Source organism: Aythya marila (genome assembly GCF_965140915.1).
Source record: "Aythya marila genome assembly, chromosome: Z".
In the NCBI taxonomy this organism is placed as follows: Eukaryota; Metazoa; Chordata; class Aves; order Anseriformes; family Anatidae; genus Aythya; species Aythya marila.
Genome location: NC_139080.1, coordinates 1495654 through 1515919, shown reverse-complemented (window position 1 = coordinate 1515919; position 20266 = coordinate 1495654). Strand labels below are relative to the sequence as shown.

Genomic DNA, 20266 nt, shown 5'->3' with positions numbered 1-20266 from the left:
TTTGCCGATGTGTTGCTACTGAATATGCAATTCTTTTCAAACTTGCCCATTAAAAGCTTCCGTCGCTTCAAAAATGTGTACCAAATGTAATGTAAAGAAGGTTTTAACCTTTTCCATTGAAATTTGTAAATTGTAACTTTGCCCCGCCAACTTTACTTTGTACAAACCATCCCAAAAAGGCAGAGCATGGAATTGCTAAGGCACTTTTTCCAGTTATGCTGCCTTCATCTCAATATGATATTAAGTTCAGAGGAGTACCGAAATGCTAATAGTTAGCACCGAGTGAAATATCCAAAGAAAAACGCTCAGCTGGAGACAAATAACTTTCTTTTCCAAAAAAAAAGAACCCAACATCGCTGTGTTCCACGAAAGATTATTTTGTCCAGCAATGGGTTCAACTCCTACAGTTTCTTCTGTGTGATTTTTTCCTGGTCGTGTTTACTGTCAGAGCACTTTTGTGGTGTTAGTTATCAGAATTAGTTACCCTCAGTGATGCTGAACAGCATTTTATGTCATAAATCGTTTCTTCCAAAATCTTCCCTGGAGGGGGAAATTATTCTTCCCTTTATTGCAATCCAGCTTTTAGCTGAAGAATAATTTTTGTAAAGTCTAGCAGCTCAATTTTGCCATCTTTGGCAAGTAGCTGAGTAGTTTGGCTAAGTAGTTTTTGATTGTATTAGTACAGTCTTTGCTTCAGCAGGTCTTAGAGAAGGGGATTCTCTGCTGAATTAAGCCCTTCCTCCGAAGAAGTTGCAAAACTGCTGATTTCCAAGGACTGGGGATTTTAATTGAGTATGACGATGATAAAATCTGGTATTGCAATTAGTCTTCCTATTAAGTAGCATGCAAAACATCTGGCAGAGCACATGTGCTAAAACAGCCTGCCATGCAGGCATACGTAGGGCGTTCCTCAATGTCTCTGCAAAGTAAATTTTTTCCCACTTTCCCCTTAAATCTTAGTACTTTATTCTGCAGCACGCTGGAAACTCGACACAGCATCGTTAGCGAAGGTCAATTTATTTTGGAAACATCCCATTTGGTGATTAGCAGCAGAATGCCGTTGCTGAGGTCTGCCAGCAAGATCAGCTGCTGCTCAGATGTGAGCAGCAAGGCGGTTTTCTGATGCAAAGGCATTCCTAGGTTGTCTTAATCAGTAAACTTGAGGTCCATAGGTGTATAAACATCTAAAAGCATGCACCTGTAACTCACTGTACTGTAAATTGTTGACGCTCGAGGGCTGCACACCAGGCTCTGGAGCTTGAAAGACGTGGGAATTGATTTTCTTCAGTTGCCACCGTATGTCCTATAATATTCTCCTCACTTGTCTCCTTTGATACCGGTGCAGTTTGGCTCAAATTGGTCCTTACTGCATGCTGAGGGATAAAGCTAAATCGATCAGGTATAAATGAACAATATAATATTCACATCGACATCAACGTTTAGTTGTTCAGCACATATCACAGTGAGGCAGGCCAGACATATCTTTCAAATACAATCTAATGCATGAAAATACTGTATCTAACCAAACAAAAGTGTGTTTTCTGAATGTAAAAATTAATCTTTATGCAAGGGTCCTCTTGATATTATAAATATGCGTTCCCCACGGTACCTGGGAACCCTTAGTCAGGTCCATTCAAGTGGTAAAAATGCTTTCGGAGCCTCCACTACAAATCATCAGATATTAAAAAACTTTTTTTTCTTCTTTCTTTTTCGGAAGGAACACATCAAAGAGGCTGGAAATGAACATTTAAGTCGTGGAAATGTTCCTATTTTTTTCCTCATATGGGCACAGATGAAGGACACTGCGTTAGCTTTCAATTTGCATTTGAAAAAAAAAATGCATTGCAAATTGCTTTGTCTGGGAAAAGAAAGGGAGAAAGCATCACAATAATTTATTTAACTGCTTAAATTATAGGCAGAAAGTTTAGTATCATATTTATGGTCCTAAAAATACTCCCATTAAGGTATGCAGCAGCAACAGAGCTATTTTGCTTGGAAAAAAAAAAAAAAATCCATTGTAATTTGTGTTTTGCTTAGCTACCAGCAATGAGAGTTGCTTTAAAGACGTCGTTTGCTCCGTCTCTTTGCAGTCAGCAGATACGACAGCCCTGAGTCACACCGTCATCGGCCTGAAGCCTAACACCATGTACGAGTTCTCTGTCATGGTCACCAAAGGGCGGCGGTCCAGCACCTGGAGCATGACTGCCCACGCCACCACCTACGAAGCAGGTACGGCAGGAGCTCCTGAAAGGGGTTTCAATTTTTTCCTTTCATTTATACGCCCTCAAAAGCCCTGTCCAAGTTCAGTGTACCTACAAAATTCACTGCATTTCCTCATTTTTTTTTTTCATGGGTAGCAAAGCAGAGCAGCCATTCCACTGCGTGACTCGGTGTCATTGCAAGAAGTTCAGACGATAGTACCTGTGTCTAATATTTTGCCCCATAATACAAAGATTATCTGTGACTTTTATGATTTAAAACAGTTTCCACTTTTCAAAGAAACCTAAGATCAGGTGAGAACAAGTTTGGAGCACTCTGTTATTCTTAGATAATAATTTTACCCCTTTAAAATTTTGATTTAGGAAGTTCTTCATGACTTTGTCTCAAGTTTACGAGTTCCCACCTTGTCCTTTTAGTAAAAAGGGCTCAAAGACTGCTTCTATCTAACACAGGACCTTCTTGATTCAAGAGCTAAATGGCTGGGTTATAACTAAGCAACCAGAGGGCCATTCAGAATGCAATTTTTTCCTTAGGTTGAGTAGTTGTCTTCAACAGACTCTAGGTACCCATATAAACCAGCTTCTACCAGCAGCCACCAAATGAAGTCTGCTGGTAAATATTGATCTGGTTTTTGTTTTTTGTTGTTTTTTTTGTGTGTGTGTGTGTGTTTTCTTTTTTTTTAATGAAAACCACAGTACACGCCAGTTAATTAACAAAGGGAAAATCAGAGGGAATATATGTGTCCTTAGATTTTCCCATGTGATCGCAATGCAATTATCTGAGCTTGATGGAGCGGCTCTGTTAATTAAGGGCATCCTGCACTGCTGATCTTTATTGCCTATTTTGTACCCATGCCGCATGTTGAATTTCCTGTAATGATATTAAAGAATGTACATATCAGCATCGATACAGAATCCACTAGAGATTACTACCACAGGCTATAGAGAATTGCTATGCCCATAATTCAAAAGCAACTCTCAGAGCCAAGATCCATCCCCAGCTCTGCCTACACAAGTCTTGCTGATGCGAGGGGTGTTAATGAGTGCTAAGGGAAACATCTAAAGCTTTGATTTTTCTCATGATATCTTCTGTTCACAATCTGCTGAAAGCAGAGCTCAGCTTCAGCCACTCAAAGGGACTCACGTGGCGAAAACCAGAATGGAAAACCTATGCTATGGGAGGAGGCTTTAAGAACAAGCTTTACTAGTTTAACCTCCTAAATGACAAAAAGCCTGAAAAGGGAAAGAATTAGTCCGTGAAAGCATGTCAAGGAAGTTAATACCAGAGAAAGGAAAACAGTATTTAAGAGAAAGACGTTGTTTCCACACAGGTTGATGGATGCATTTAGGGAGAAATAGAATCATTTATATGGAGAATATTGCAAAGCAAACATAGCAAAAGTAAAGAGAAGGAAAATTTTGCTTTGAAAATCAAATGAGGCTAGTTTACAGAAAAGGTTGTTTCTTGCAAATTCCCTGGCATAGCAAGGTGGTCCAAGACGTTTCTTCTAGTCCTCTGTTTTTAAATTGCAGACCCTGTGTCCCTGTCTGCGAGCCAAATTCCCTTTAAATACAACACAACCCTCTTAGAACATAATAGTATTAATGATAGAAATCGTAATATTAATAATAAATATTAGTAATAATAATCTTGGTGACAATAATAATGCAGTCTTCTTTAGTGATGAGGGAGTTTGCATCTTGCTGGGCATTGCATCGGTTTAAGAGACCTCTCTAAGAGCTGTGATCTAGATCTAAGATCTATGGCTTGTCTACTTCATGGTGAGAAAGACTCTTCCAGCAAACAACAGGTGATCAGTCACCTGCTTAATAATTTATCAATGACAGCAGTTTTTTTTTTTCCAATGGATGTATTTCTTAGTTGGTTTTGGATCTCGTTTTTGAAAAATTCAACCGATGCAAACGTTGTGAGACCATCTGCTCAGTGTTCGTTATTTTCATTCCATTGCTTTCAATTTTTTTTCATTCTTTTCAGCTCCAACCTCTGCACCCAAGGACTTGACAGTCATTACACGGGAAGGGAAGCCCCGAGCCGTCATTGTCAGCTGGCAGCCACCATTAGAAGCCAATGGGAAAATTACTGGTACACATTTGCATTACCCTCTACTCTCCTTTTTCTTTTACTGTTCTGATTGTATGTTGCTTTCACTCCCCTATTTTTAGTAGAAACATCTGTTTTTTTCCCAGAATCCTATCTGATCTGATATTATTTTCTCTTACTTTTATCAGCCAACTTGGTCTAGGAGTCGAGGCAACGTTAGAGACACTGCAAGATCACTTGCAGGATGTAAATATTCATTTAAATGCTAAGAACAGTGATTTAAGTTAAAAATGCAGCCCTCTCAGCAAAGGTTTTGTGGTACATGCTGCTCAGTGATAATTAGAAATGACTAATAATAAGTACTTTGTTTGGCAATAATGTGATACATAATATACCTAATGGTAGGTTGCCTGTTTCAGCACACAATGGGAGAATTTATTGGTAGATATTTCACTTTACAATAACAATTTAAGGCGATGATGATCAGGAAAAAAAAATTACTTAATATTGACTGACAAGAACTGAACTTAATGGATGCTTCACCGTGACAGATTTTATTTTCCAAAATGTTGCGTATAACCTTAGTGCCTAATTAAGACATCCATTAGAAGCCTTTAACGTTAATTTAGGGTGAAAAATACAGTAGAGTTCTATCTGAGATTTTGCATTTAAATGATCACTTTAGGCTGTTAATAGACATCTCAGAGGCATATAATTATTGGGAGAAATATTGTTCAACTACAAAAATGTGCACATTATGGCCTCATTACCACAAACAATCGGTTTACACCAGCTCTAGAACGCATTTTCACGTGGAGGAAAGTGTGCGTTACTACCAATAACCCAGCTACACACTCCTGAAGCACTGAGAAATATAAATGTAAGAGCGAGAAGGCTTCGGCACGATGCCCTGTGCGAGCAATTAGATGTGAGGAGCACTGGGTCAGATTTTCACCAGTTGTAACTCAGCAGGGCTTCCTTGGCATCAGAGGAGGGTGAGTTACACCAGGGAAGCATCCCACTTTATATTACCAATAAAATCAGGATCTATTTCTCTTCGGACGTTGCCAAGCAATACGGATTCTCAGGTTAGACTCGCATAGCTGTGTATAATTTCAGCCTCCATATTATGATTATTATCTTATAATTTCAGCCTCCATTATCCAAAATTTATCGGCTGTGACCGTATCTGAAGGGAGGATGTTTTGAGGAAATGGCTCTGTTTACATTAACCCAGTTCGGTCCTTAGAGAGGGTAACTGATGATTCTGCTGGACAACACATGAGTGCTAACGGTCCTGAATCCCCACTGGCTAAAAGGCAAAAATAATAAATAAAGAAAAAGCTTTCCTGACTTTTAAATTGTGAAATGGTTTGGTGGTAGCAACTTTTGTGGAGTTTTTCCATCAAAAGCAGCATTCAGACCTGAGAGTAGCTGGGGTCCCTCGACATCCAAGCACAAGTTTCTTTCTTGTAGTGCTTGGTTGAAGAACGACTCTCATAAAGATTTTTTACAGCATCTGTGCCTAAGTTTTTCGTAGACTTTTCAAGGAGAGGAAACAACTCCTTGCAGAGAGTAGAAATGTCTAACAGCCATACCTTCATCCCTAGAAATGTTTGAGCTATATTTTTGCGTTAGTTTGAGAAACTTGGCTATTATATCAAAGCAAATACCATGATCAGTGAAACTGCTTAGTAACCACAAACTACAAGTCTATAAATAATACCCCATGATGTAAACAAGCAAAGAAGAAAAAAAAATAAATAAAAAATACACAAAATCTTATCGTTTCCATCCTGGTGCCATTTGTCCCTGACCAGCATAACCATTGCTGTGGGATGAGAGCTTCGAAAAGCATCTTTATTTCAGAAAAAATAAAATAGAGGAATAGTGATGATAAACTTTACACCGTTTTTTAAGTAACCTTGGATCCCAAGCAACAAAATGAAGTCCAGAAGATTCACCTGGGCTCTCCGCCCTCCAGAAGCCCACTCCTTTGGTGCTGGCACATAAGACCAAGCTCAGATCGTATGTCTTGGCATGCTACTAGAGTGCCATGGACAAAAGAGGGGAAAAGAAGGAAAAAAGAAAGAAAACAAAGATATTTATCTCCAGAATATCATTTGCCAAGAAGGTTCTTCCTACAAACTTCCGTTGTTTCCTAACACTGCTATTTCTACTCCCTAAATCCTAAAAATTTAAAGTTTTATTCAATCCTAAACAGTAATTGCAATGCCCCAGTTACCCAAAGTCTGAGTTTGAGTTCTTCATTCTTTTCCCAAAAATACTTCCCCTAGATGTGCCAGGAAATATTACATGGCTTCCCGTGAGCACCCAGTACTTGATGTGCATCATTAAAGCCATTTCATTTTATTTCAGCACTGAAACCCTAAAGACTTACATTGTATGGTTTATGGCATTTATCAGACTGAATGGTGCACCTGTATTCGAGAAATGTGCTCATAACAGAGCCGTTTAGTGTGTGCTACCTATTTTTATATTTGTTCAACCCGTATCTCTTGCAGAGAATGCCGTAATTGTTGTTTTGGAGTAAAAATAGACAAATACGAATTAATTGTCACAGCCTCCTTTGAAGCTATTTTGATCAGACACCCACTGTTGCTGCTTTTAAAGAGAAAATAGTAGTTTTTAATCAATCTACATTTTCCACGGACGTTGCAGAGGAAGCACGTCGCTTGAAGCACTAACCAAGAGGCTGGTTTTTTTTCAGCTTACATCCTCTTCTACACCCTGGACAAGAATGCTCCCATCGACGACTGGGTGATGGAGTCCATCAGCGGTGACCGGCTCACCCACCAGATCCTGGATCTCAGCCTGGACACCGTCTACTACTTCCGAATCCAAGCCCGCAACGCCAAGGGTGTGGGGCCTCTCTCTGATCCCGTTTTCTTCCGGACGCTGAAAGGTTTGGATCTATCTCATCCTGATATTAATGATAGCTCCAGTGTTCTTCTGGCTCCGTGGGAGCTTTGCAATTAATTCCACGGCAGCCAGAAGAACTCCTACTACTTGAAACTATTATTGAGAGATGAAAGCCAACCGCTGCATATGGTAGTTGACAAGAGTAAACCACATAATGAGTCAGTAACCATAGTTTTAAATTCAATCAGCTTGGGGAGAGCGCTCTGACACCACCTAACTTCCAGCCATCAGTGGTAGAGCTAATTGGATGTGCCTGGATTTCTCCAGGGACCTACCTTTTCTTTTGGGATCCTCAGGTGACTGTAGGAGCTGGCAATGACTCACTCCTATCAACAGAGCAGTCTCACGCACGATTATAATTAAAAAATCTCAGCAAACTGAGATGCAATCTGACTTCACATGGGGAAAATTGTCCCAGATATTTTTCAGTGCCTGCTATTAACAACAGAAATTACTGCTGGATCTCTCCCCGTTAGTGACCGGCAAAGCAGGGGCACCCATTTTTTTTGGCTGGTGCATGTTTTAACCGGGCCACTGTGTTTATGAGAGCAAAGGACTCGTACCCGGCTCAATTTTTAATTAGCACAGTGAGATATTCCTCTTCTGTCCTCCCTGCTGCCTAGCTGTGAAGGCCTGACATCATCTCCCCAGAAATGATTCGATATGAAGGTGTAAGCAACATTGCTGTGAGGGGGGAGCGGGATGTTTGCAGCAGCTCTGCTCCTTCTATTTTAACTGTCACTCACTGATTTGCACAAAGGTATGAAATTACTGCTGAAAAGAGGTATAATTAATGAAAAAGTCGAATGGCATAAACAGCAAACCTGTTCCAGGAAAGAAGCGTGGCGTGTGAGAGAGCACTTCAGCGCTCTATCTGCTGGAGGAAATCCAGGGGTTTGCACATAAAAATAACATCTTGGCAGAAGGGAATTGGAAGTGGATTTAGGCTGGACCTGCAAAGTCAGGGTTAGAGGGAAATTCAGAATGAAAGCTGTACACAAAAGCCTGGGAATTAGCATTCAAGCTCAAACCTCTTTTTAATCAGTTATAAGTGACTTCATTTAACGCAGACTGTATAAAAGCTAAGCGAAATGACCGAACAAAAGGGGTGACGTGCAATCCCTCCATCGCTCCTTTTATTTTTATTTTTATTTTTATTTTCCTGTTGGGCAAGAGCTCATATTCGAGTTCATCTTTCAGCAGCCCTTTACGCGAACAGCAAACTGCCTTTTCCTGCCGCCCCTGATGGAAGGAGGAGGGGAACCTCCGTGTCCAGCGGGTGCCTGGCACTTCCCATGAAGGAGGGATTTGGATGAATGAGGCAGTGTCCTCGGCAGCCCTGGCAGAGAGCTTGCCCTTTCTGCTTCGCTGCTATCCGTGTCTATGAAGCGTGCTGCCGACCATTCAGGCCGGGAGTGAAAAGGCTCATACAACAGTTTTCATGAATTAGCACAAGTCAGAAAGAAAAAAAAAAAAGAAAAAGAAAAAGAAAAAGAAAAAATTGTACCAATTTGTTCGGAGCTTATCGCAGCCAGCCCAGGTTTGCAGGACTTCCTTGTCCAAGTCGTGTTTCCCTTTGAATGAATTACGGGTAAGATCGTGATTATTCATTCTCCACTGCCATGAAATGTGAAGAGATAGCACTTTGTGGGTGCTTCATCTCCATCAGGCGGATGGTGCCAACTTAATTTCATGCTCACGATTTGTGCCAAGCAGAAGGCTGTTAGGCTGAGTCGAGGCATCAAAATATAATAACCACAGATTAATGAGATATCAAAAGATATAGAGACTCGGATATCTAAGTAAACTGAAAGATTAATGTACTAGATACCCCCTACTTTGTAATGTTTACACAAAGTACCATAAAACTCATTTGGGAAATGAATTCTGGATCAGACAGCATCAACAGATACCAAAAAGATGAATTTATACATTTGTTACATCTCGTAATTGCCTACAAGGACTATGTCTAATACCCTGCCATGAATATTTAATGATAACCACCCTAAACATGTCATGTTCAATAATATTCAGCTGTTTGGTATTTTTTTGACAAATATTTCTCTGCACTTGAGGTGAAAAGACTTTCTGAAGTCTTGAGTGCGTTCTGATTTATGCAGAAACGTTGGTTTCCTGCCCTTAATGATTATTAACAGAAGAGGTGTAGGCGCCATATGGTAATGTGTGCTCTGATGGCAAATATATGTCCTGATCAGAGAAAGTTTTAAGCTGTGAAGAACGAAAAAAGCATCAAAGAGCCACTAAGTCACCCAGCGTCTGATTTCATATGTTATAACGTTCCTCCAAGGAAACCAGGCCATTGCCATGTAAGTATTTGTAGTGACTTCCCTTTACTAATGAAAACGTAGTGGGCTGTGAGAAATAGGTATGTTTAGTAGTAAATAACGCTCCCATGGAGCAATGAGTTTATGTTCTTCCACCTCGGCTCCACTGATGATAATACACAGGCAAATGGCAAATCCTTAGCATATGGAAATCGTCGTCACACCGTGAACTTCAATCAATCTGTGACAGTTTACATCACTCAAGGATCTGCTTTTTTATGCTCTGGCTGGCTAAATTTATCACTGCATGCATGAAGAGTCTGATGCAAACATTATAAGGAGCCTGGAAGATGGATAAAATGTGATGAAACACCCCACAGCTTTCTGACTAGGTGACTTGGGCCCAAACTTGAAGTCATTACTGGGATTTTTCTTACTCCTTCGTGAGAAAATACCTGGATAATTTCAATAAATATTATCCGCACATACACACGTCTGTGGCAGAGAACAGAGACTGTCTCGGTGTTACATTGCTTGATGGTGCATAAACGAATCATTTTCAGAAATTCACTAAGTAGAAATAAGCAAACACAACCCGAAATTTCTTTGCCACTGCCCAATGAGATGTGATAGCTGCAGGGGGAATGAATGAACCCGTGGCAGGCAGAGAGGAGGGAGGATTTCTTCGGTCTTTCAACTAATTTGTCAGTTGAGTGTTCTCCTCTGTTGCAGAAACAAGGAAATCTTAGAGGCGCGCTTGCTGAGTGTAGGTGTGCTTTCTTCTGCTGAGCTGCACCTCTTCTGGATTCCGGCCAGCATTTACAAACAGGCTGAGCTGCTTTAATTAAAGAAAATGAAACAGCATTCTGCTTATCGGAATCACACGCAGCGTTGCTCCGATCCGTGTCCGCTGGCCAAGCTGCCTGTCAGTGCACCAATAAAATAAAATAAAATAAAAGTGAATAAAAACCTCGGTCGGATGTAAAGGGACAAATGGAAAGGGGGAGAGAGGGAGAAGGAGGGCACAGCCTGAGCTTCACACTCTCAGACGATCCCTTCATGCTAAGGTCAGGAAGGAAAATTTGATTCTTCTGCAAGGCACCAGGTTAAGCCTTGCCACTGTACCATGTGTGCCGGAGCCCCAAAACCTCAGGGGCTGCCCATGGGCCTGTGGGGCACCATTCCCAGCCCTGCAGTGCCCTCTAACGGGTTTGGGGGTCATTGAAGGAGCTCTTCCCCCTTCCACAGGCCTGGAGAATATGGATGTGGCCGTCTGGGGGACAGGTTGGGTGTAAACTGCTGCTAGTTCAGCACCTTCATCGTTCCCTAAAACAAAACCACGATCTAGCAGAGGTTTCATAGATGTTTTTAGCAGCAAGGGGTTCAGCATGCCCTGCACCTGCAGGTGGTCATGATCAAACTTGCAGCTTCATGCACCAAATGACATTTTTTCCCCCAATTTCCTGCATTTCATTCTCTCATATTCATTAAGCAGAGGACCGGTTAATGCTCGTAGCTCTTCATGTATCCAAGGGAAGCTGAAACAGGAAGGCTTTTAATGTATCTATTGAAATGTGAAGTCTTGTCGAGCACACTTCAGATCACGCTATCTTTTATGGTTATTATGCAAAAACATGTAAATACTTTTAAAGTCTTTTGTAGAAGGCTGAAACAATGATAATATGCGTCAAGCTGAGCGTTCAGCTTGCAGGTGATTTGGCCATAATTATTCAAAGAACCGGAGTTTCTCTTCTCTGCCTCTCTCTCCCTCTTTTTCCCTTCTTGCTTAATTAAACTTCCCAGATCATGGTGGCATATCAAAGAACGAGAGAACGAGAAAATACCGGGGGCAACTTTTCACCTTTGTGAAAACTTTGTGCAAATATTTGACGTGGAGCACGGTGCGACCTGCGTTTGTCCTCTTTAGTTCTCCAGGGGCTCTTTGAGAAAAGGGAAGGCTAAAAAAACCTCCTTCCCCCCTGCGCTGCCTGCTTGGGGATGCTTTACTCTGGGGTTTTCCCTTCGCCAGCGGCCCGGCTCTAACGACGTTGTCTCTTTCTTGCAGTTGAGCACCCCGACAAAATGGCCAATGACCAAGGTACGGTGCCCTCAATCTGTCGCCTTCATTCCCGGCATCCCCGCCGCGCCGCCGCCTTTCACCTGGGCTGCACACCTGAGGAGGCAGGCGCCGGCGCGCTAATTAATCTTGTTAATGAAGTTCTGCTCGGCTGAGGCTGCTGCTTTGATGGGGAAGATGTAAATTTTCGGGAGAGGAAATTGTTTTGTCTCTTTTCTGAAGGACCAATTAAAATGTCAAGCTGCTTTGTATGAAATAAATTTTTAGTCTCTCTGCTGCACTTCTGAATAATTCACGTTAAATATAATTAAGCTCGGCATAATTCCCCGGCTCTTCCTGCACCCTTTTGTGGGTTATAGATTAAAGTTCAGAAGGCTCACGGTGAGAAATCATAAATCATCTTTACCCTCAAAACAGCAGCTCTCGTTTAATAATCGCAAAGTTTAGTCAACTTTTCAAGGCATTATCATTATGTTTGCCAAATATGAATGTGTCTGATTAGTCACAACTCCTCTGCTCCTATCCCCTTTTCAGTACTTGGAAAGTGTGTTGCTGGGATATTTTTCATTTTTTACTCTAGACCTGTTTATTCGTAAGTATTTATTTCAATTATACCCAGAAGATCATACATTTCTGTGACATCTGCCCAAGGAAATGGTCACGGGGACTTTGGGAGAACTCAGAGGTGATGCTGGGAGGTGCGTTTGGTTTGAACTCTCGCTTTAGGTTTGTGTCGAAGGCAAAGTGAGAGGTCAACCTCAAATCCTAGCTTCACTTACCAGCTGCCATCATACCCCGATTTAATGAATTACATTAATTTGAAACATGGAAATTCCTGGTGGAAACAAGAGCATTATTTAGGGCTTCAAGCTGGAACACCCATGGGAGTTACCCTATTTCTTCACGAGGGTTTCACCATGTACCAGGTACCACCTGCAGTACAAGAAGGCAGCACATCCCTGCAGGCGAGACCCACTCTCAGCCAATTTGGGAAATTCGATGTCTAATTTCAGCACATAATCTTCTCCGTAAAGGCAGAAAGAAGTATCTAAATTATAAAATTAAAAGCTGGTTTTGCTCGGTATGATTTATTGCACCACAGCACACACAAATTGAAAATGTCAGCTTTGAATAGATAAAAACTGCTTTTAAAAGGTAAATGTGTTAGGTTGCAAAGAAGCCTGAAAGTAAATTATCAATATATTTTTCTCGAATTTGCATTTAAAATATATTCAGGCAGGCTCAGAAAACTTAGGAGAGGCTTCAGCACAAAGTATCACCTGGTAAAGCAGGATTGAAAGAGCATCACTTTTTTATAAAATGGGGGAAAAAGGAAGGCTAGATGGAAAATTGAGTTTGTTGTGTTTGTTTTAGTTTTTCCCTCTTTCATCATATCTGTACTGCTGCTTGAGTGCTATTTAATGACCTTGTGGCACAACACATGGAGCATCTCCCGTCGCAGCTGGTTGTGATTTCGAGAGGCAAAGCCTCAAAAAAGAGCCTCTGGCAGGCAGCCTCTGAGCTCCCAGCTCTGCCCTCGCTGTCACAGCACCATAGCTTTGTGCAGCTATTGTAGCACAGCCACTCTTATATCCATCTTCCATTATTTCTCTATACTTGCCCCAAATCTTCTGCCCATGAAACTGGTGTCAGTAGAAGCAGTGCCTCGCTCCTGACTTTCTGCTTGCTTCATTCCCTGTAATGCTGCAGAAAAGTCAGAGGTTTTCGGATGCTCAGCGTTCTGCTTGTGGGTAGAAAAATACAGAAAATGTGGCAAAGCATTTTTCTGTTCCACAGAAGTGTGATCTTACTTCCGCCACGGGGATTAACGAAATCAGATTCTCTGCAGAGACACCTGCCTGTCCCTTCGTGTGCTGCGGTGTAATTAATGGGGAGAAGTGAATAAGCATGACAGGTTAACTCTGCATATGGCAAGTGAGCACAAATTCCTCGAGTGACTGCAGAGAAGGAGTTCTGGGCCATTTCCCTTTTGTGCATCCTGCTCCTCTGGGGAAGCTGTGACCCTTGCTAAAGTCTCAAAGCCTGCAGAAGGGTGCAGCCTGCAGAAGCTCCAGTTCATTGCTTTAAACATTTGGGGGGAGCTCTTCCTCTCCCAGCCAGCTGCTCAGAGTCTCAGCCTGCATCGTGCTTAAAATACAACCGTGATTTGTTATTCACTTGAAAATAATAAATTACATGGTGTCACGGTGGTTAGATAAAGTAATGTTAAGACCTGTTTCTGCATTTTTTAAAGATCATTTCGAGATACAAAATGATACACAGCCTTCAGCGTGTAGGGTGGTTACTAAATGCATGCTGGATAGCTCATGGTTGATTACAATAGCAAAATAGCTGTTATCGTGCTTCTTATAGATACTGCACTTATAGATACCTATAGGTATGAAAGCTACAATGGCTTTCTATAATTGGGAAAGCAGTAGGATTAGTGGGGAGCAAAATTAAGGTGATAGAAACTGTGCCCTGGGTGCTCAACCCCATCTACCTCCAGTCACCCTGCCCTCTCCCTGCAGGAAAACCGCCTCCTGGCCATTTAAGTGACAAAAATTAAACCTTCTTGCTGGGTGTTTAGCAGATAGCAAGCATGCACAACATGAGTTAAACATGATCAGTCCCTCTTGGTGTTACCTGTACATAAATACTGCCTTTTGTCTGGGTAGGTGAAATAAAATTCATTGCAGTTCTTTAGGGCTGTAGTATAGAAGAAGGAATTCTCAGCCTTTTGTGGTTTGTTTCCTAGGCTTGTTGATATCTAAATTCAGCTTCCACTTTTAAACGACCTCCGTGATGAATTCTTATAAGAGAAAGTCCGAGGCCCTCACTCGATCTGCAGGCAACTCTATTAAAGACGAGTCACCGGGGCCAGGTCTCACTGTAACTGTACTGCGAGCAGCGAGATAAACAAAGTCAAATTTCCTAAAAGCTCGTTTGCCTCAGAAATAATCAAAGCTAATTCTTTAATCATCCAGGGTCTGAAGCAACGCTCACTGAAGTCAGCGATAGCCTTTTAAATTACTCCGTGCTTTGGACAAGGCCCTTGGGGGCCGTCTCTGCCACAAATGCAATTCGTATTGAGTGACACGAATTAACTCTGGTAGGTCATCCATCTCCGACACCGGCACGTGGCTGTGAAGTTCAGAGAGAAAAAGGCACTTCTGTGGCAGCAGAGCAGAGTTGGAGGCTGTGGGACAAGTGAGGGGTTTGGGGCAAAAACCCCGGGGTTTCAGGACATGAGGCAGTGCAGCCTTGAGGGGCTTGCATGAGGTAAAGGAGATGGGGCAGAGAGCACAATCTGGGGAGAACTTCAACAGTTTTTGGCCATCGTAAAGGCAGCAGAAGTGGTAATATGAAAGCAAGCATAAAATTACAGTTTCAGATGCTCAAGAGAGAATTTTTATCACAAATTTTGTGTATGTAGGAGAAGGCCAGCTGCTTTCTTAGGAGCTATTGTCGAGGCTTCCTTAAGTCTTACAAACTCTGTTTATGATTTTGATCTGGAATTTAGAGGCAAACTGGGTGAAGAAGAGATTAATTCACTCTGTTTTATCTTGCCCCAGTTTTCATTTGATAAACCCATATTAAATTTAGTCCCAATTTTGTCAATATAGGACTTGTAAACAGTAATGTGTGGCCATCGGAATTAGATCTGTGAAAGAGCAAAAAGCTGATTTCTGCCTTTGGACTACAGCTGCTTCATAGCATCCCCTGGAAATTCTGATAAAAGGAAACATACCCAATTTTGAACAAATATTTTTTATTATCTTAGGAAATTTCAGTATATTTTGATTGTTCTATTGTTTTCCAAAAAAGCTGTTTTCCATGAAATGGACCGTTATAAACTATCCAGATGAATTGTGTATGGAATGGAATGTACGTATGGAATATAGACATGAGTTTTTTATATATATGACGTTCCTCTTTATAACCATAAACTGGAGATTTAAGATTGAGCTTCAGCACTTGGCGCCATGGTGAGGCCTACAGGAGGTCTCCAGCTCCCCATGCCCGGAGCAGGGCCTGTGGCCATACCAAGCTCCACAAAAAGTCCATGGAGAAGATCATGACAGTCAGTTGTGTTTCCAAATCCCAAGAAAATCTACAAATCTACAGCTGTGTTTCCAAATCCCAAGGAAAATGGAGGCCTGCATTGTCCTGCACCCGGCCTGAAGGCCCGTTGCAGGGTTCCCAGGCGGTGCGGGGACTTTGGGGGATTTGGCTCTCCTGAAGAGGGACCGAAGGCCAGTTGTGTGGTGGCATACCTGCAGTTTTACACCTCGGTGCTCTTCATCTCATGAGTAAACAGCACACTAATTGTTTCAACTCTCAGAGCAAGGCAGTTTGAAGCGCAGTCCAGTCAAGCGTGGAATTTGGCTGTCTGTAGTTCAGTCTCCACCGTGCTGGACTTGGGCAGCCGTGTTGCTCTTCACCTGCTTGAAACCTTCCTGTGCTCGGTGGTGGTGGGCTGGAAACTCTTAATGTGCATTTTTCATGTGTTTTCCTGTGTGAAAACAGCTGCCAGTACATTTATAGCCTGATACCAGCCCCCGAAAAGCCGCGCTGTCTCACGCAGTGACAGCAGAAGGTGTTCAGTTTGCCTCTATTTCCTTTGACGGCCTTGGGCTTTTGGCTCTGAAGCTATTTTGCAAACTCTGGGAGTAGCATCAGTGAAAGGATGAGCTATTCAGATCTTTTTTCAAAGAGCTGCTTCCTAAACAAATAATGCAGCAGTCTGCAATGCTCTTTGCTACTAGGAGAAGCAATAAAAAGTATCCCATTTATCAGAAGAACCTCTTCTGAGGAAAGAAAGAAAGAAAAACAAAACCAAAAACTTTCTTAAGGTCAAAAACATGGAAAGCATCTGCAAGGAGGGATCTCAGAAGACATGTTTGAAATTATAAGGAGGGTTATTCCTGCATAATGGTTGCATTTCCTGCTATGCTGAGACATCGCTGAGACAGCTACCTCAGGAGGCACCTTGAAAAAGCAGAACTAGAAATTCAAGAGGAAATGTGGTATCTGTTCATCTAATCGTGCCTTTCTGCCCAAACCCCAGGGTCCTTCCCAGAAGTCTGCCAGCTTATACATGCTGAAAAGCAAACTTAAAAATATTTCTGCCTTCTTCGAGCTTTTCAGCTCTCTCTAGCACAATGTGTTGTCTCCTTCATTACCTGGTGCTGGCTGTGGATGGGAAGACAAGAAGACACAACCCCTCGTGCTCTGAGTTGTTTAAATGATGACGGATGCAGAACTTCAGTGCTCAAAGCTGAATGTCTGGAGGTCTGCCACATAGTGTGGTCAACAGGGGGAGACAGGGGCCTTCAAAAACAGGTTTTCCCAATGCCCCCGCAGCATTGCACATCCCAGGCTGGCCTGATGTCCCTCTTCAGGAATAAATTCTTCAAGGGATACCTGGGGAGGCAGGAAACATTGATTAGTCTCTGCTTTCTCATACGAGAACATTGCTCAGCTTATTTTCTCAGTATTTTTGGACTGTTTATGGCAAAATGCAAGAGGAAAAAGATTTATGCTATTATCCCAAAAGAATTTCTGACCCCTTTCCAGGTGCTGGAGACCTGGGAGGATGAAGATCTGTTGTGGTCACAGACATCTTGATTTATTTTTTTTTTTGCCTTGACATGATCAAGTTGAAATGGTTATTGAATATAATGGTAATGGAAAAAGCACTTGTTTTTTCAGAAGAAAAAACTCGAGTCACTGAAACATTTGAAAGACAGAAGTGAAATGGAGGAGTGAGAGATGAGAAAGAATATGTAGGATCAAATGGATTTAGGTTTTAGTACCTCAGAAAGCATGCTAAAACTCATTTAAAAAAAGTAGGAAAAGCAAGTTTGAAGATTGTTTAACCTCCAGTGAAAAGGCAGTTCTGGAAAAAGCAGCTCATTAGTTGAGATTTTAAATGTTTTTTTCCAAAAACCTGGAGTAACATGAAGGAAAAAAGCTCCACTGGAAAATGGTGGAAGTCAAAGAGTTAGTCCATGGTCTGACCAAAAAAAGAGAGATCTAGACATACCTGTTGATTTATTTTGACCTTATAAGTGTCTTTCTGGTTGGCATGGAGGGTTTACATCCGAATTCAGTGGAGTTTTGGACTTGTCTTCCAGCAGATGGGAAGCCCACTGGTGCCATGGAGAGTGATGGCAACTCTAAGCACAGGGCGTGTTATTCCAAAGCATTTTATTCCAAATAATGTCTTAGTAGCAGAACAAAGCTGAATTAACCTAAATTCAATCTTTAAAGAATTTTGGAAATGTTTCTAGCCCCCAAGCCCTCCTGGATATGCTCAGTGTAGCCTGGTTGAGAGGTTGCTGTGTCTCCATTGCTGGTCCCTTCACAGGGCAGGGTCTCGGACAGGGTGAGCTCTCCAGGACACCCATCACACCGAGTGCTGCTTTTCCCCAGGAACACAGTCCTTAAATTCAGAAAAAAACAGGAAAACTGATACGGGCAGCTGTTCACGCAAATATTTATACAATAAAAATGTGATGCATAATGCCTTGAAAAGTGCTCTTCTACTAATTCAAAAAGTACTGAACTTGGAGTCAGGCGTGCAGGTTAGTTGTTTTTTTTTTTTTTTGAAGTTCCCAATATCCAGATTGAATTTTTGAATGTGTTAAGCTCCCTCTAAGATCTGTCAGTGTGGGCTAAGTAGCAGAAATAGCAATGTTTAGCAGCCTCCCGTTGAGATACCCAGGTTCCTAAGCACAATATAACCCCGGTGTCACAACGTATTCACAGGTAGCAGTGTAGTACGGTGACTATGACTGCTGTAGAGTGTCATTGTGGTAAACAGAATTACTATATATCTTACATTTATCTCTATTTTGCCTGCTTTTACAGCTAAACATTTTGCAACCTTGTTTTCTCGGGATCAAGTTGTTGTAGCTGTGCAATTACGCTGATTGAAAAGATGATTACGCTGAAGTCTCTTCTGATGATAATCATCTTACATTTATTTAGGGCCATTCATCACAAAATACTTGCCAAATTGGTAGACAAAGTTATGCACATCAATTCCTTCACAGCCCACAGAAACACGAGTACCTCTGGAGGGGAATTATGGCAGTTGTTTAACGGTGCGCAGCAGCAACAAACAACTGCAGGAAAGTGAGAAAATGTTGGTTTTTTTGGGGCTGAATGTCCCAAGAGATCGGATGGAGATGGTGGTCATTGGAAGGAGAAGGGACAAAATTAAGGAGGTGAAAAGACGAACACCTGAAATTTTACTACATTAATTTGGAGTGCAACTATTCCCTCAGCAGCCAAACCATTTTTAGAATAATAATCATATTCCTTCTTCTTCTTTTTTTTTTTTTTTTTTTTTTTTTTTAATCTTAGGAGTTAGAAAATAGGCAATTTTGAGAAGCAGAAACAGTGCAACAGTTGTGGAGTTACATTTCCATCATTTTTTCCATCAACAGGTCGTCACGGCGATGGCTCCTACTGGTCGGTGGACACCAACCTGATTGACAGAAGCAGCCTGAACGGTAAATGCAGGCTCCCTCCGATGACATTTTACATTCTCGCATTTCCATTTCATCTTTCTCTGGAAAACAGCATTTCTTTATTAATTAGTTCTGCCCTAAGATGGGAAGAAACAAGGGTAAACCCCGTGGATTAAGGCTAATTAACTGGACCTAATCATTGCCAGCTGGGGTGGAGGTGCACAATCAATGACTTTATATTCCCGAGCCCACCTCCAGTACCTAACAAAGCCTTGTCACCTCCCGTTATTGAATGAAACAACAGGCACAGTTCCCTGAAATGCGGTACCAAGTGAGGTTCCAAATACAAAATAATTACAAGGCACATAGCTGATTAACTCAGACTGATTATTTTCTTCAGCCAAGACAAGGAAGGAATGCTAAGAGTCCTTACCTTCTCCTGTCCTAGTTTGCTGTGGGCTTAGCTCCTGCTGTTCCTTATATATATAAAATATAAAATACTTCATCATAATTATAGGAAAAGGGACTTTAGAGCTGTAAAGAGAACTTCCAGGACCTGCAGTAAAGGGTAGGGAAAGAAGATTTGTTGTTTTCCTTGATATTCACTGTATTGTTTTATGTGATGTCTTCTTTCAGTGCCTTTTAGTCAGCATGGAAATGAAAAAGAAAGCCAAATCTTTGGGATTTCTGTACTAGGCCATTGTAAAGCCAAAAAGATGCCACTTGCAGCTGCTTGTCATATTCAGTTGCCTGAAAAAAAGCCAGGAGAAAAGGCAAATTATTTCAATAACTTAACTGAAATAACTTAACGTAACTAAAGAAAGGACATTAGGGCAGAAAACAAATGACATTAGGGCAGAATATTGCAATTAAATTACATCTATCACTATCTAAAGCTGTTACTTGGAAAGATTTGCCTTTTTTTTCCTGTCTCATTCAGGCAAAGGCAAAATGAACCCCCCCACACACACATTGTTTGGTTTGTACGTGGGAGGCTGCGGGGATGACGCCATCAGACAACTCCCGAGCTACTTTTCTTGTGAAATCCTTGACGTGCAGCGGCACAGCTCTTCTCTTTGCATCCCCTTGCACCGATCCTGGTGAAGATTTAGATTCTTTCAGCTGAAGCGGAGAGGGTTTGGGGGATTTGTGAGTTTGTAGGCTTATAGAGTGCCTATAAAACCCCCTTAGCAGACAGA

General features: G+C 41.7%; 1 protein-coding gene across 1 annotated transcript in view; it reads left to right on the top strand.

Moving 5' to 3' along the window:
* The window catches only part of LOC309889652 (netrin receptor DCC), a gene marked incomplete at both ends in the record, with an annotated part of 357636 nt that overhangs the window by 311719 nt on the left and 25651 nt on the right, over window positions 1-20266 (top strand). The window contains 5 exons of the mRNA XM_082782596.1: window positions 2091-2229; window positions 4216-4323; window positions 7013-7207; window positions 11575-11607; window positions 19044-19109. Coding sequence (XP_082638722.1) covers window positions 2091-2229; window positions 4216-4323; window positions 7013-7207; window positions 11575-11607; window positions 19044-19109 — 541 coding nt within the window. The remainder of the gene's footprint in view (window positions 1-2090; window positions 2230-4215; window positions 4324-7012; window positions 7208-11574; window positions 11608-19043; window positions 19110-20266) is intronic.